We start from the raw sequence: 14,571 nt of genomic DNA, 5'->3' as shown, positions 1-14,571 counted from the left end.
GCAAAGTGCATAATTTCTTTCTAAGAAATGAACCACCTACACTAAACAAAATTTGAGTTCTGTAAATAGTGACCCTATGTTGCCTAGTTTCAAACGAACTACGTTCTACACATTGTTGTTGGATATTGGTTTTCAGTTTCTCAAGAGAAATAAAGTGAACAACGTTATTTTAGATAGGGAAGACATTGCATTATGGCGGCGACGATATTTGAGAAATATTCGTAAACACAGCGGAAAATAGAACTATATATTACTTAGAAGAAACCTGGGTGAACGAAGGTCACACTACATGCAATGTATGGGTAAACACAACTGTATGTTCTAAAAAACAGGCGTTTTTGTCTGGAAAATCAACTGTCCTAAAAAAAAATCCTACGGGCAAAGGAAAAAGACTAATAGTTGTTCATATAGGCAGTGATAGTGGATTTGTAGATGGTGGAGCTCATGTCTTTGAATCTAAACGCGGTGGTGATTACCATGATGACATGAATGGTGACGTTTTTCGTGAATGGTTTGAAACAATATTGCCTAACTTGATCCCGGGTGTGTTATTGTAATGGATAATGCTTCATACCATAGCGTAAGGCTCGAACGATGTCCAAACTCCTCATGGCGAAAACAAGAAATAATTGAGTGGTTAACAGCAAAGAAAGTGCCTTTCTCAGGGTGCGATGTTAAAGTGGAACTATTGAATAAAGCTCAAAGCATTGCTCTCAGCAACGAAAACCTATATGTAGTAGAGAGCATCGCAAAACAGACTGGGAGAATTATTGAGAGACTGCCCCCCGACCACAGCAATTTGAACCCGATAAAAACTGTGTGGGCGTTTGTTAAGGGTTTTGTAGCCAGAAATAATACCACGTTTAGGTTATGTGACGTTCGGCTGCTGCTTGAAACTGCCTTGACTCAAGTGACACCAGATGTGTGGAAAAACAATATTCGTCATGTGCTGAAGGAAGAAGAGAAAATGTGGAATCTGGACGGACTTTCTGACACCTTGGTGGATCGGCTTGTAATTAACATAAACAAAGAATCTGATTAATCTTCTGATGAAGTCCTGCAAGTTACTGCGTTGAGCGATTCAGAAGAAACCTCAGATTAATATGACTAATTCATAATTATTTTATCGTTTATTTCTTTAAGTTGATAATAACATTTACTTAGCGCTATTACTTAATTCCATTCAGTAGCGTAGCCAGGAGGTGGTTCCGGACACCCCACCCCCTCCCGAAATTTGGAAAAGTTGTTAAAATTAAGCCAAAAATCGCGTTTTTTGCCCAAACATTTTCCGGTGGAGGAACCTCGGACACCCCTCCCCCGAAATTACCTTCTAGCTATGCTTGCTTTATAACCGAGATATATCTTGCTTTTGAGATCGAGGAACGTATGGAAAAAGAACAGCTGACCGAAGCAGAAATCTCGCCGTGAAGCACATGCTTGACGCGTAGTGATACAAACTGTTTTGTTTATCTCAGGTGTGGTTCTTACGTTGAATACACTTTAGTAGCACAATTGGTAGAGCATCTGCTTCTTGTAAACGGGTGTTTAATGTTTTAAGTCTCCGCCAATCCATCAATTCGTTTTTGTTATTTTATCATCGTTATATACGAACTAGAATGAAGTAGAAATAGCACGATGTGAATATCAGTAATACATAAAGCTTTATTTTGATTCATGGTGCGGATGTAGATGCTGGGGTTTCGAATATCCGAAAATATATTTAGATAGGGATCTTCCTAAAGTGTACCATATTTTAAAGTTGTAGCTGCTAATGAGCATAAATAATGAAGTTATGGTCCAGTAAAAAATTGAGAAACATGAGCTCGGATTGTGGTAAAATTTTAAGATAAATTCAATATCTTCAAATGTATTTAAGCAGTCTATAAGAAATTTTGTTAACATTATATATACACAGTATAGCATTTACCCAAAATCATTATTATCAGTGCTGTAACACAGTGTTGTCAACTGGTATGTATTCCTTATTTTCAAATGACTCTACGTTATGTTATATACACTGCGTTATGTTATGTTATAGACACGTATATACAGGGTGTTGGTCACGAAAGGCACGAAAAAGTCATGAAATCAGAAAACAGTCATGAAAGTAAAGAAAAAATCACGAAATTTAGGTTATGGGTCACGTTTTTATATTATTATTATTATTATTATTATTATTATTATTATTATTATTATTATTATTATTATTATTATTATCTGTACAATGATAAGAACAGAATGGAAAATTTTATTGTATAAAACGTCAAAATTCACCACCAAAAGTGTATATGGTCTGCTTTAGACGCTACGAAATTGCAAGCAAAGCACGCTTCTATCGCATGCAAAAAATTCGGCCTGATTCGCACTCAAATTTGCTCTTGAGAATGTTATTAAATTTTATGGTTTGGTAAAAAAATTACGAAATTCCATTTTGGAATTTTAGTAGACACCTTGATATAGGATTACTGAATAATGGTAAAGGAAAATATGTGTATAATATGTAACAGTATTGCAAACTTTTAAAGTTATTTGAGAAGACGTATTGCTGCAATTTCGATCCATAGATTGGAAAATACTTGAGGAAAAATAATGTTTTTTGACGAGAGTAGTTGTGAAGAGGAGTATCCCATCCTCAAGTATAAAAACTCGTATTTTGATTCAAAAGTATTGTCAGAATATGAAATTAGTTTTCGATCATTTTCTAAAGAGTATTCCGAAAGGAATAGTTTCCAATCTAATACAACATAATTCTCATATCATTATATTTCAAGCGTACAAATAAAAAAAAAATATTACAGTGAGCCAAACAAAATAATCATCTAAGAATTGGGCTAGGAAGACAAGGTGACGTGAAAATAACTAAAATTAAGTCCCTTTTTCAGTTCTCGGCTAGATTAGGTGGTTAGCGTACCGAATTCCCGATCGGCAGATTAGGGTTCCAATTTTACCCACTCCATTTTTTCTTTCTTTTCCCTTCGTTTTATCATTCGAGAAAAATATTTTGCAGAAGCAGAAAATTTCATAAATGGAAATGTTCTACTGTGTTAATTTTATGGCGATCTTGAATGGTCATTCAACATACATGGAAATACAGTATTCGTTACGACGGTAAATTATTGTTCCACGAAACTCCATTTTACCGTCCAAAATCAACATTGAATTCTGTGAAAAGGAAACATATATTATTGGAAATTTAAAATGTGTTCTGCGACGTTGATTTTTTTTACCATTATTTCTGTGAGCACAATATCAGTAATGTGTAGTCTGTTGAAAGTAACTCGGTGAAATCTCTTCACCAGTGTATATTCCATTAGAGCAAAGTCGCTAGCAAAAGCTTTATACCCACCTTTGTATAGTAATAGCAAAATAATAATTTCAAAACTGTTGAAACAGTTGGGATTTAGATATTTTGAACTGCAAGAACCTTCTGTTACGCTACTGAAAACCACATTCAAATCAGAACAGTTCTTTTCGAACTTCCAGTTACTTGCTTTTAAGTTTCATTGTTGATATCATCATGGTTAAAAATTAGGAATTTTGAACACTGAATCTTTGATGACCTTTCCTTCCTAGTTTGTTATCGAGAGCTCCATTCTCAGGGAACGTTTAGAGAATGCGATAAATAAACATTCCTGGAATATTTACTCCCTTAAACGTATTGAGTATTTCCGAATCTGAATTTTCTACTTTATGCAACACTATAAAGTATACATAAGGTCCCAATTGCTTAATAAAAGTGCTTTTCTTTACTGTGGAGCACATAATAATTTAGTAGTCTGATCACCTACTGGGCCTTTTTGTAACTTGACCCTCGCCTATCAGAAGTCTGTAGCAAAATACATAGTAAGATCATATATAGAAATATCAAAATGACATCACTATTTTTTGAAATTACTATTTCCATCAATTATTAATTCATAACGTCTTGGTTTTTGATCTTTTAATTCGAAATGGAACGAAAGAATTTTGGTTCTTTCTTCTTTTTTCTTTCTTTCTTTCTTTCTTTCTTTCTTTTTTTTTTTACAGGAAAAAATCATCTGCATTCCTCATTATGTTTAAATTGGTAAAACTGTTAGTTAGAAAAAATACAAATGTATTTTTCTTTCTGTTCTCATAAGAAATATATGATACTTATAATTCTTGCTTACACAGGGTACGGCAGCGTTCATAGTAGGATATTAAAAACACACCATCTTATGTCAATTAATAGTTAAAGGTATGTTATTTACTAATGTGTAAGTCATTGTCCATTGCTTGGATTACTTTTTGAATATGACTCCTGTCAGATGATGCCCCCTCTGCACAACACATTCATCTAGGCGGCGTTGGAAGTTTTCCATAACTCGGCATAACGTATTCCCTGAGACATTGCCGATGGCAGTTCTGATGCAATCCTTCAATTCAAGAATGGTGGCACAACGTGTTCGGAACACTTCTTGCTTCAGGTAGCCCCAAAGGAAAAAGTCTGCACATGAAAGATCAGGTGAGCGAGGCGGCCAGGAAATGTCACCAAAATGGGAAATTACTCTACCTGGAAATGTCTGTCGCAAGAAATCCATGCAAATTCTGGCTGTATGCGAGGTCGCTCCGTCTTGTTGAAACCGTAATTGCTCCACATCCACATCGACCATACCTAACTGGGGAAGAACGAAGTCTTGCAGCATCTTTAGGTAGCGTTCACTGGTGACAGTTACAGCCATACCGCTGTCATCCTCAAAGAAGTAAGTTCCAATAATCCCAAAGGAAGCAACTCCATACCACACTGAGACACGAGAACTGTGCAAGGGCTTGATGTGCAGTTCATGCGGCTTTACATCACTCCAATAACGCATATTCTGTTTATTCACTGAACCACATAACTCGAAATGAGCTTCATCTGACATCAGGATGGTGTGCAACATTTGTGGATTTTGGGGAAGGAGATCACGCATGGTTAAGCAGAATGTTTGTCGTGAAACCCAATCGCGAGCCCTAATTTCCTGAATAATATGCAGCTTATATGGGTGAAAATGGAGATCTTCGTGCAATATTCTCCTGAATGAGCGATCGGACATATGCACAGTTTGCGAATGACGACGAGCAGATCTTTTTGGGCTACGCAATATTACAGCACCAACATTTTCCACGGCTTCTGGTGTCTGCACAGTTCTTTCACTTCTTCCCGGTTTGCCATTGCAAACAGAACTTGTTTTTTTGAAATGCACGTACCCTCCTCTTATGGTCCGTCCATCTGGAACTTTTACGTGACGTCCCAAGTTAAAATGTTACCGAAATAGACGCTGGGTAGCAATAACAGAGTCGTTATTCTTGAAATAACTTTCAACAGCAAAGGCACGATGATGTGCACTCCACCGCTCCATATCACTGTCACACCCGAAATGGCAGCTCATTAGTACACGAATGCGGCACGAGCTGGCGCGCATTCATGCAGTACGTCATTGTACTACGCAAGTCAAATTACGCTATGAACGCTGCCGCACCCTGTAATTTAGAACTAAAAATCGATAATAAACAGGATTGCAACAAAATCTTATATCTTCCAGGGAATTTCCAATTACATCGTCTTGTTTTACTATCTGTTTTTGTCCATTATTGTGTTTTGTCTTGCTATGTAATTATAATATTATTAATATGAAGTTAATGTTCTTATACAGGTATGTACCTAACAAATATTTTACATATAGAAGAAGGAAATCCCGATTATCTTCCAAATTCTCCAGAATTAATAAATTTTAGCAAGAGACGAAAAGTAGCGGAAATTACAGGCGAAATTCAACAGTATCAGAATCAACCATATTGCTTAAGTGTTGAATCGAGAATTAGGGTAAGTACCAGTATTTTAAATTTACGTCTATATTAAAAATAAATAATATATTGTACTATTTTTATATATTTATATAAAAATAAATAATATATATTTATAGTATAAATATTAAACTTGGTAGCATTTGCGTAAGTGGGGAAAATCCCCCGTATGACTTTCTTCAGTTTCCATTTATTGCTTTATGAGCAAGCAATGGTCGGACATTGTGAAGAATACTTCGCGAATTGAAATTAAAAGCTAGTAGCTACTTAACATTAGGAGGGAAATCGCGAATATATATATATATATATATATATATATATATATATTTGGTCTAGGAATTAATTCGTGCGGTTGGTACGCACACATTGAAGCTGTAGTACAAACACAAAATACATAAATACCTTAAGAAAAATATTGTCCATCGCTAGCCACCACTTTCGCCCATCTGTCAGGCAATGTACGGATTCCGTGGCGAAAGAAGTCCTCATCCTTGGAAGCGATCCAGTCAGAGACCCATGTTTCGATATCTTCTGAAGAAGTAAACCGCTGTCCAATCAAATCGTTGTTCATGCAATCGAACAAGTAGTAGTCCGAAGGAGCAACGTCTGGTGAATACGGCGGGTGGGGTAAAACTTCCCATCCGACATTTTCTAAATAGGTTTTGATCGGTTTTGCGACACGTGGGCGAGCGTTATCATGTTGAACAATAAGTTTATCATGTCTGTTCTCCCATTCTGGTCGTGTTCTGGCCAGAGCTTGCTTCAAACGCATTAATTGTCGTCGATAACGTTCTCCATTCATAGTTTCACCCGGTTGCAGCAGCTCATAGTACACCACACCTTTCATATCCCACCATATGCACAGCATAACCTTTGCACAGTGAATATCTCGTTTTGGTTGTGATGGACCTGGTTTCACCCAGGCCTTTTTTCGTTTAGGGTTCTCGTAATGGATCCACTTCTCATCACCCGTAATAATTCGATGCAGAAACCCCTTTCTGCTCTGTCGTTGAAGCAGCAATTCGCAAATGGTTTTTCGTCTTTCAACGTCTCTGTCTTTCAATTCATGTGGAACCCAATGTGACATCTTTTGAATCATTCCCATGGCTTTCAAGCGTTTGGAGACTGTTGTTTGATCAACGCCTAATGCTGCTGCAAGTTGTTCCTGCGTTTGACACGAATCCTGCTCGAGCAATGCTGTCAATTCTTCGTCTTGAATTTTTTTTGGCTGTCCAGCTCGCTCTTGGTCTGCCAAGCCGAAATCACCACTTCTAAACCGTGCAAACCACTTCTGACACGTTCGCTCAGCTAGAGCATGGTCACCATACACTTCCACCAAAATACGATGACTTTCAGTCGCACTTTTCTGCATGTTAATCTGCATGTTAAAGTAATGCAGCAGGACACCCCGCAAAAACACTTTATTAGGCACAAATTGCGCCATGTTCACTTAACTACAAACTGGTGTTGTTGACGCTTTAATCCACTGCCCTATACTACGAACGATACGCGATGACAGGGGTTTGCAACACATGTGTGGATACACGGAACTGTGGGACACTCCGTTCGTTGCGCCATCTCTTGTCCACCCGCACGAATTAATTCCTAGACCAAATATATATATATATATATATATATATATATATATATATATATATATATATATATATATATTATTTATTTATTTATTTATTTATTTAAAAAAAAGTCACGAACTAAATTCTCACTCGTTAACTTCAATGTCAGGACATTTCAGCTAGATACTCCTGGACAGTGTTTCCATCAGAAACATTCTGGATAGAAGTACCTAGAAATGCGAACTTGACGACTCTATTAGGTTCACAATTGTCTTAAAGGAGAGATAATGAAATATAACTAAAAGCAAGATCGAAAGATGAAGGTCCATTTAGAAATTTAAGCCCGTCTATAATTCATTTGGACATTTCTGCCGTGTCGTGACAAAACGCTGTAAGTTTGGCGGAGAAGTTTTGCGAAAATGAGCCGTAAAGTTTTCATCCGAAAATGTGATCTGTATCGTGTAGAACCAGTGTAAGTAGGCAATAATGGTCAACCAATCAATTTTCACCAAATTTAAAACACACAACATGCATTTACGTAACATTACATGCAACCACGTGTTTCCAAAGTCAAGATACACTGGTTCTACACGATACAGATCACATTTTCTGATGAAAACTTTACGGCTCATTTTCGCAAAACTGCTCCGCCAAAGTTACAGCGTTTTGTCACGACACGGCAGATTTTATAGCTGAGATTGAAGGTTTGTATCCCAAGAACAACTTAATTTTCTTCAATGTTCTTCATGACATATTTTAACGATGCCAGTCACCTGGCCTAATAATTAACACAGCGTAATTATTGCTAATGTCTGATAATTTTGCCTATCACCAAGGATGTTGAAATAAATTCATCATAACTGCAGTTTCAAGATAGTCTATACATATTCTCTTTCAAATATGTAAGTCTGGATTTTCGTAAAATTGTGTAAAGTTAAGTTGTCTCTTCGTTTCTTAGTAGGATGTATGCATCAGGGATACGAGAAAATAAATGTTATACACCATTTTCAGAATACAGAAAACTCCGAATTCCTGTTAAACTTAGTGAGGTTATTGGGTAAAAATATCCCGATTGAATACACACTACTGTTTATGAAAATTGCAACACCCAGAAAGACCTATGCTAGAACAATGAAATTTATTCCAGAGATTAGGTACATGACAAGACAAAAATTATTAGAATTACAGAACTGTATCACCTGTAATCTTGAAACATCAGTATCGTGTAAATCCACCACGTGCTGAAGTCAGCGCCTCTATACGTCTTGGCATGGATTCAAGAAGGTGCTGGATATTTTCCTGGGGAATATTTTGCCATACGGTTTGTACAGTAGTCCATAAAGCATCTACATTTGCCAGTGGCGGACCGTGAGAAAGAAGTTTGCGCCCAGACATGGTCTATGGTGACATATCAGCCGACCGTACGGGCAGCTTGCACATTCCTCGTTACATGTGGCTTGGCATTGTTCTACTAAAATATGGCGTCTGGAGTTGGCTGTAGTTAGGGCATCACCCCTGACTTCTTAAATCTCACCAATTTATCGATTGTTGTTCAGATTGCCTTGGACACGGATGAGTTGTGATCGCATGTTTTAACCAGTGGCGCCCCATCCATCACACTGGGCATTTGTCCGCTATGATGCTCAACAATGCAAGCTGGCAGATTGAGTTCACCGCAGTAACGTCGTACGGGTATGCGGGCATCATTGTAGGACAGGTTGAAACGGGAATCGTCCGAAAACACCACATTTTGTCATTCAGCACGCCAGTGACGGTGTTCGCGTGCTCACACCAGTCTGTTGCGTCTCTGGTTTCTTGTCAAGGAAACCCGTTGCAAAGGTATGCGAACCAAAAATCAAGCCTTGAACAGTCGATGCAGACATGACAACACCTGTCACAGTGCTCCAGCGTTGAGTCAACACTGTGGATTCCGCTGTCCGGTCCGTTATGACCATTCGGACAAGGTGTCGTGTCATCCCGTGCTGTGATCACATTGTGGACCAGATCCTGCTCGTCGCTTTGTGCGACCTTCTTCTGTTCGCTGCTTCCACACACGCATCACTGTCGTCGCAACATGTCTTGTACGAACAGTAATTTCGCGGTACGACAAACACGCTTCCGGCTGCCCCGTTCGAAATCACTAAGCTGCATATATTGCGCCCTTTGACGTCGTTGAGGCATACTGGCGCTTGCCTACGTGTTTCCGCTTTGATTGATCACTATCTACTGCCTCCCTGTGACATGCATTGACTTAATATTATTGTATCTGTGAGTGCATTGACTTAGTGTGGTACCAGAACGATCACAAACGAGATGGTGCTGTCGGCCATACATGGACGACATCTGTCTGAAATTTTAATCATTTCCTCCTACAACATCCTTACACATATTCGCAAGGTTTGGATTCGTTCGGGCCATTTTTTTCTGCTAGTTGCAGTTTCCATAAACGAAAATGTATAATAATCGCTTGGAACAGAGTCATAGTTTACTCGCATATGTTTTCTGCTGATGTGACAAGACCATTAAACTGTGGTATAATTGAAGATCTAGAACAAGAAAAGATCGGCGAATTTAATATTATTGTATCCGTGAATATAAATTCTTTGAGTATCCGAACCCGAACGATTACCAGCCAGCCTAGTGTCCACCGTAGCAAAACCCGTGTGTAGAATGGGATCAGGAATGCCTCACCACACCGCCTTGGCAACTTTTTCGAAGATCCTACAAGGTACGGAGACGGCGTCGAGCAAGTGCCTGTTTAAGGAGTCCAAACCCACTTGATGAGGCGTCTGGATATTTCAGAGGGATAGATGAAGATAGAATCACTCGAATTCCCGTATGTTCTGCCTTCCTTGCATAGAACGTCTGGGACGATTGAGCAATATAGTTGAATGCTATGTCCATGTGGATCCATACATTTGTGATTTCGTCACCGTACAGATGAGAGATGTGTGTGTCTATGACGTACTCCCGGAAGTAAGTTGCGTTGACATCGGTGTTGGAAGACACTTTGACCACTGGCAGCGTTACTCAATACCCCACCATCACCAGAATTTTCTTAAAACACTTGTCCTTGCACTGCAGCACAAAGCCTGAACAGCACTTGTAATCTGTTTGACGGTAGAAAATGTATCGAACTCTCTTGGTATCATCTAGGTAGAGTACGTCCTACGAAATGAAGGAAATGGTGGAATGAAGACAGTGGGAGAACCCCGAGAAAACCCACATACACTGTGTTTGATCACCACAAAGCTCACTTGGCGCGAGCTGGGATCAAACCAAGGACCCCACGCACCAGAGGTGAACGCTCTACCAGTGAGCCACCGCCATACCCCCCATATAGGGTATACATCCATTTTAATTGTCATTTGTGAGGTGTTACATACAGTTTTCTAGTGTTGGTAAAACTTTCCTGATTTTCTGGTGTTGGTAAAACTTTTCTTGAATGTGGCACTCTTTGAGGCGGTGTCCGCGCACTTCATGACACGTCTGCATTGTGAGGTTTTTCCGAATGATGTTGGGAACTATGCCTTTTAATATACTGTGTCGTATGGCCAGACCTCTCTTCCTGTGTTTAGGGATCGTCCCGTGTCACTACTCACTTTGTGGCGCGTACTGTTTTGAGGATTCGTGTGGGCTGGAGCCATGTTCTAACAATTTCCGGCCTATCACATACCGCAGGGGCCTCTCGAGCACACACTGAGATAATCGTCGGAGACCCGCACCAGCTGTGTTGACGATTTAAACTTTTTTTTTTTTTTTTATCGTTTCACATCTGTCTACAGAGTGGTTCGGAAGTGGGCGTACCCCCCTTTAGTTTCAACAGTTTAGTGTTAGGTATGGTAGAATATCTGTACACAGTTACCTTGAATCTTAAGAGTCATAAACATTGGTATGATCACCATCCCTGTTCAATGTTATATGGACTTTGATCACACATCGTTGATTATTCCAACTTCACTGCAAATAACTGTTACCAAGCAGAAAACAGCAGAAAACAAATGCACATGGATAGCAATGTTGCCATACAATGCCAAGCAATGTTACTAAACAAGTGTGGGTAAAACCTAAAACCGTCAGAAAACATCAATTAGGTGTACGTCCACTTCCGAACCACGCTGTATAATAGGCAACGAAAAGCTCACAAATGAACGCTTTCCCTGAAAATTGCTACTGCTACCTTCGTTATTCCATATTTCGTACTCAACTGATGCTGTTATCAAGTACAGGTTCCAGTGTATTCAGCAATGTAGTGGGGCATATTAGCGGTTAACAGCGTCGTTCGTAGGGCCATTAAAAGTTGACTGTTTTTACTGTGGGTAATCTTATGTTTTTAAGCGTAGATCGTCGAGAGTATATCTATAAAAGACGGGATCTGTTCAAAATAAAATTTAATAAATGTGGAACAAATGGAAAACAGGAACCTTTTGATTAAAACAATTGTAATTAATAGCATGTTAAACATATAGAAAATGTTATAAGTGAGAAATAATATTTGCGCATATTATAACGTTATCCTTCATCCCCCAAAATATTATTATATAATTTATCTTGTATTTGCTTTGTTTTTGAATTTTCTTATTTGATATGAGTTTAGCATCCCTTTCAGCAGCGAGGCTATATGAGATGTGGACCTACAATTTAACATTGGATTTGAATCACATGAGCTGCTGGGAATCGAACCCATCGTACACTACTGTTTTCTTCATGACGTTCTCGCTGCACACCTGCTATATCATTTCTTGTATTTCATTGTCCTTTTTTCCTAGTTTCACTAAAAATTGCACATTTGTTCGTTGTTCCAATTCCAGCTCGAACATTTTCACATCAGAACTACACGGAAGCAGAAACAACAATGTACGCTTCTCAGCACGAAATTGTCACGCGTTAACGTAAACACTATTGAAAATATAGTGACACTGAGAAAGTAGGCTTCTGGAAAAATACAAAACTGCTTATATAGTGCTGCCCTCAGTCACACCCGGTGACGTGTTCGAAAACTTAATTGTCAAACCTCGTATAATATTTGTTTCATAGTTTACAGCGTTACACAGATTTAATTTTATGATTTTTTAAAATAAAATTTGTTCCTAAAATGTTTATGATAGTAAGTTATAATAGTGAATACGCCTCTCTCACTATGAATCATTCAGCATTTTGAACTCAACAAATAATAGCGATGAGCGTTTTAACTTGCTGAATTATTTTTCGTAGAATAGTCTTTGCAAGTACCACTAAACAAATTGGGCAAAACTATTAATTTAAGTATGGATCAAGGATTTTTTTTTTATTATTATTATTATTCAGAGCCGTTGTAATGTATGTTATGTAATTCTCGATTGTGTTGTGAAAAGCGAATTTATGTGACAATGATGAGTCCTAATTACGTTATGTTGTCAGTTTCTGACAATCTTCGTATAAAGAAATCATAAATAACTGAATATCTGTTCGAAATTTGCAACATAGATGACATAAATTACGATTTGTGTAGAGTATTAATAAATAAAACCCCATCAGGATCAAAATTTAAACCCAGAACCATCTGTTTGACACGTAACGTTTTACTATTGAATTACTGTTGCTCGTGATTTTTAGTGTTTCGAATACTAAGTTGTAATCGAAGGTCATAAATCCACAAGACAGATGTTTTGACGTATTGAATAGCTTCTTCCATTTCTGAAGTTGTTTACAGTTATTTACATGGTGGTATAAATATGCAAAGAGTGTAATCAATAAGTGATCTGACAAACCCATAGTAAATACCGTATTATTTGCTGTATAACACTCTTCTTTCTATATGACACTCTCCAAAATTCAAAACAAATACGTATTTAGGGAATAGCAAAACTCAAAGTAAAAGAATGACTGTAATTTAAAAGTAGTAATATTTAACAAAATAATTAATAGTTCTGATCATTGAACTGATCGTTTAGAAATCTGTAACATCCATGTCACTGCCATCTGAATCTTCTCCCCAACTCACTTTGTCAACATCGTTTTTCACCTTCATCGTCTTTATACAAAATATTAATCCTCACACCCATGAAAGGCATTGCTGATGAAATGTTTAAAAATAGGTTTGACAACAGTTTGTTCATTCACTTTCGACCAAGATGTCTTTAGCCACTCGCACATCTGTGTGATTGTGTGCCGTTTCCGAGACCCCTTTGGCTTTTTTAACGGTATGCAGTACTAAGTAAATATAATTTGAGAGTAGAACTGCATTGAGCGAGATTGTCAAAACATGAGAGAGTTCCGGGAGATTCCTATAAATGGATTGTTTCTTTCATTTCCTTTTTGAAAGAAAAAAGTTATAGTACTCAGTTAGTCTTTTGCGGAGCTAAAACAATAGGAAAGTCATTAAGGTCTAAAATCTACCTGTATTATTCATATCCAACGTCTCCATAACATCCCCAAATGTGTTTATTCTGTTTTTCTCATTCGTTGTCTCATAGTCAATGTTTTTAAAACAAATGTCTGAAAAGCGAGCTTTAGCTGAAGACAAAAAACGGGATCTGTTTTATGCTCTCCCTAAACTGTTAGATTGCTTATTACACTTCCAAAGTAGCCTATGCGTAAGTGTTGAAAGTTTTACAGAATGGCTATGTCTATCTGTCAACATTTATTAGAGCAAAATTGGTAAGAGATATCAAGAAACGGTCTTTTGCAATGGATTCAGGGATCCAAGAATAGATACCAAAAGTTGTTGAAATGAAACATTTCTGGTTTCAGCGTTCATCACCATAGATCAGAAACAATAACATAGCGACAAACTGTTTTCAGCAATCGATTCAGCGTCTCAAGAGAACATACTATCCTTTTCTGCAACATAGTACCAAAACTGGAAGAGATTTAAATTTACTAATACTTCCGGTTTCAATACTTTTTTCCATAGAGCAAAAACGGGTAAAAGTATCAAAAAGCTTTTTTACAGATTCAGCGTCCCAAGTATGAGTTTTCGTCACTTCTATCTGTGTGTTTAAACCGAAAACTGAAATTTTATTTATTTATTTTACAACACTGATCGCATAATGGATAGAATGGAAATAAATAGCGACAAGCAGTTTTTGATGTGGATTCAGTTCGGAAGTGTGTGTTTCATTTCTAATTTTATTTCTCTATTGCAACCGGAAGAGGTGACATCATTTAGCACTTCCGGTTTCAGTATTAATCTCCATAGAGCAAAAAT

At 37.7% G+C, this 14,571-nt stretch overlaps 1 protein-coding gene across 1 annotated transcript in view; it reads left to right on the top strand.

Moving 5' to 3' along the window:
• Window positions 1-14,571, top strand: part of Sos (Son of sevenless guanine nucleotide exchange factor) — a 231,250-nt gene that overhangs the window by 126,254 nt on the left and 90,425 nt on the right. The window contains exon 20 of the mRNA XM_081728247.1: window positions 5,655-5,824. Coding sequence (XP_081584373.1) covers window positions 5,655-5,824 — 170 coding nt within the window. The remainder of the gene's footprint in view (window positions 1-5,654; window positions 5,825-14,571) is intronic.

Source organism: Thermobia domestica, chromosome 10 (genome assembly GCF_964235325.1).
Source record: "Thermobia domestica chromosome 10, izTheDome1.hap1.1, whole genome shotgun sequence".
NCBI lineage: Eukaryota > Metazoa > Arthropoda > Insecta > Zygentoma > Lepismatidae > Thermobia > Thermobia domestica.
Note: the sequence above shows the minus strand (reverse complement) of the source record. Positions and strands in the feature narration are given on the sequence as shown.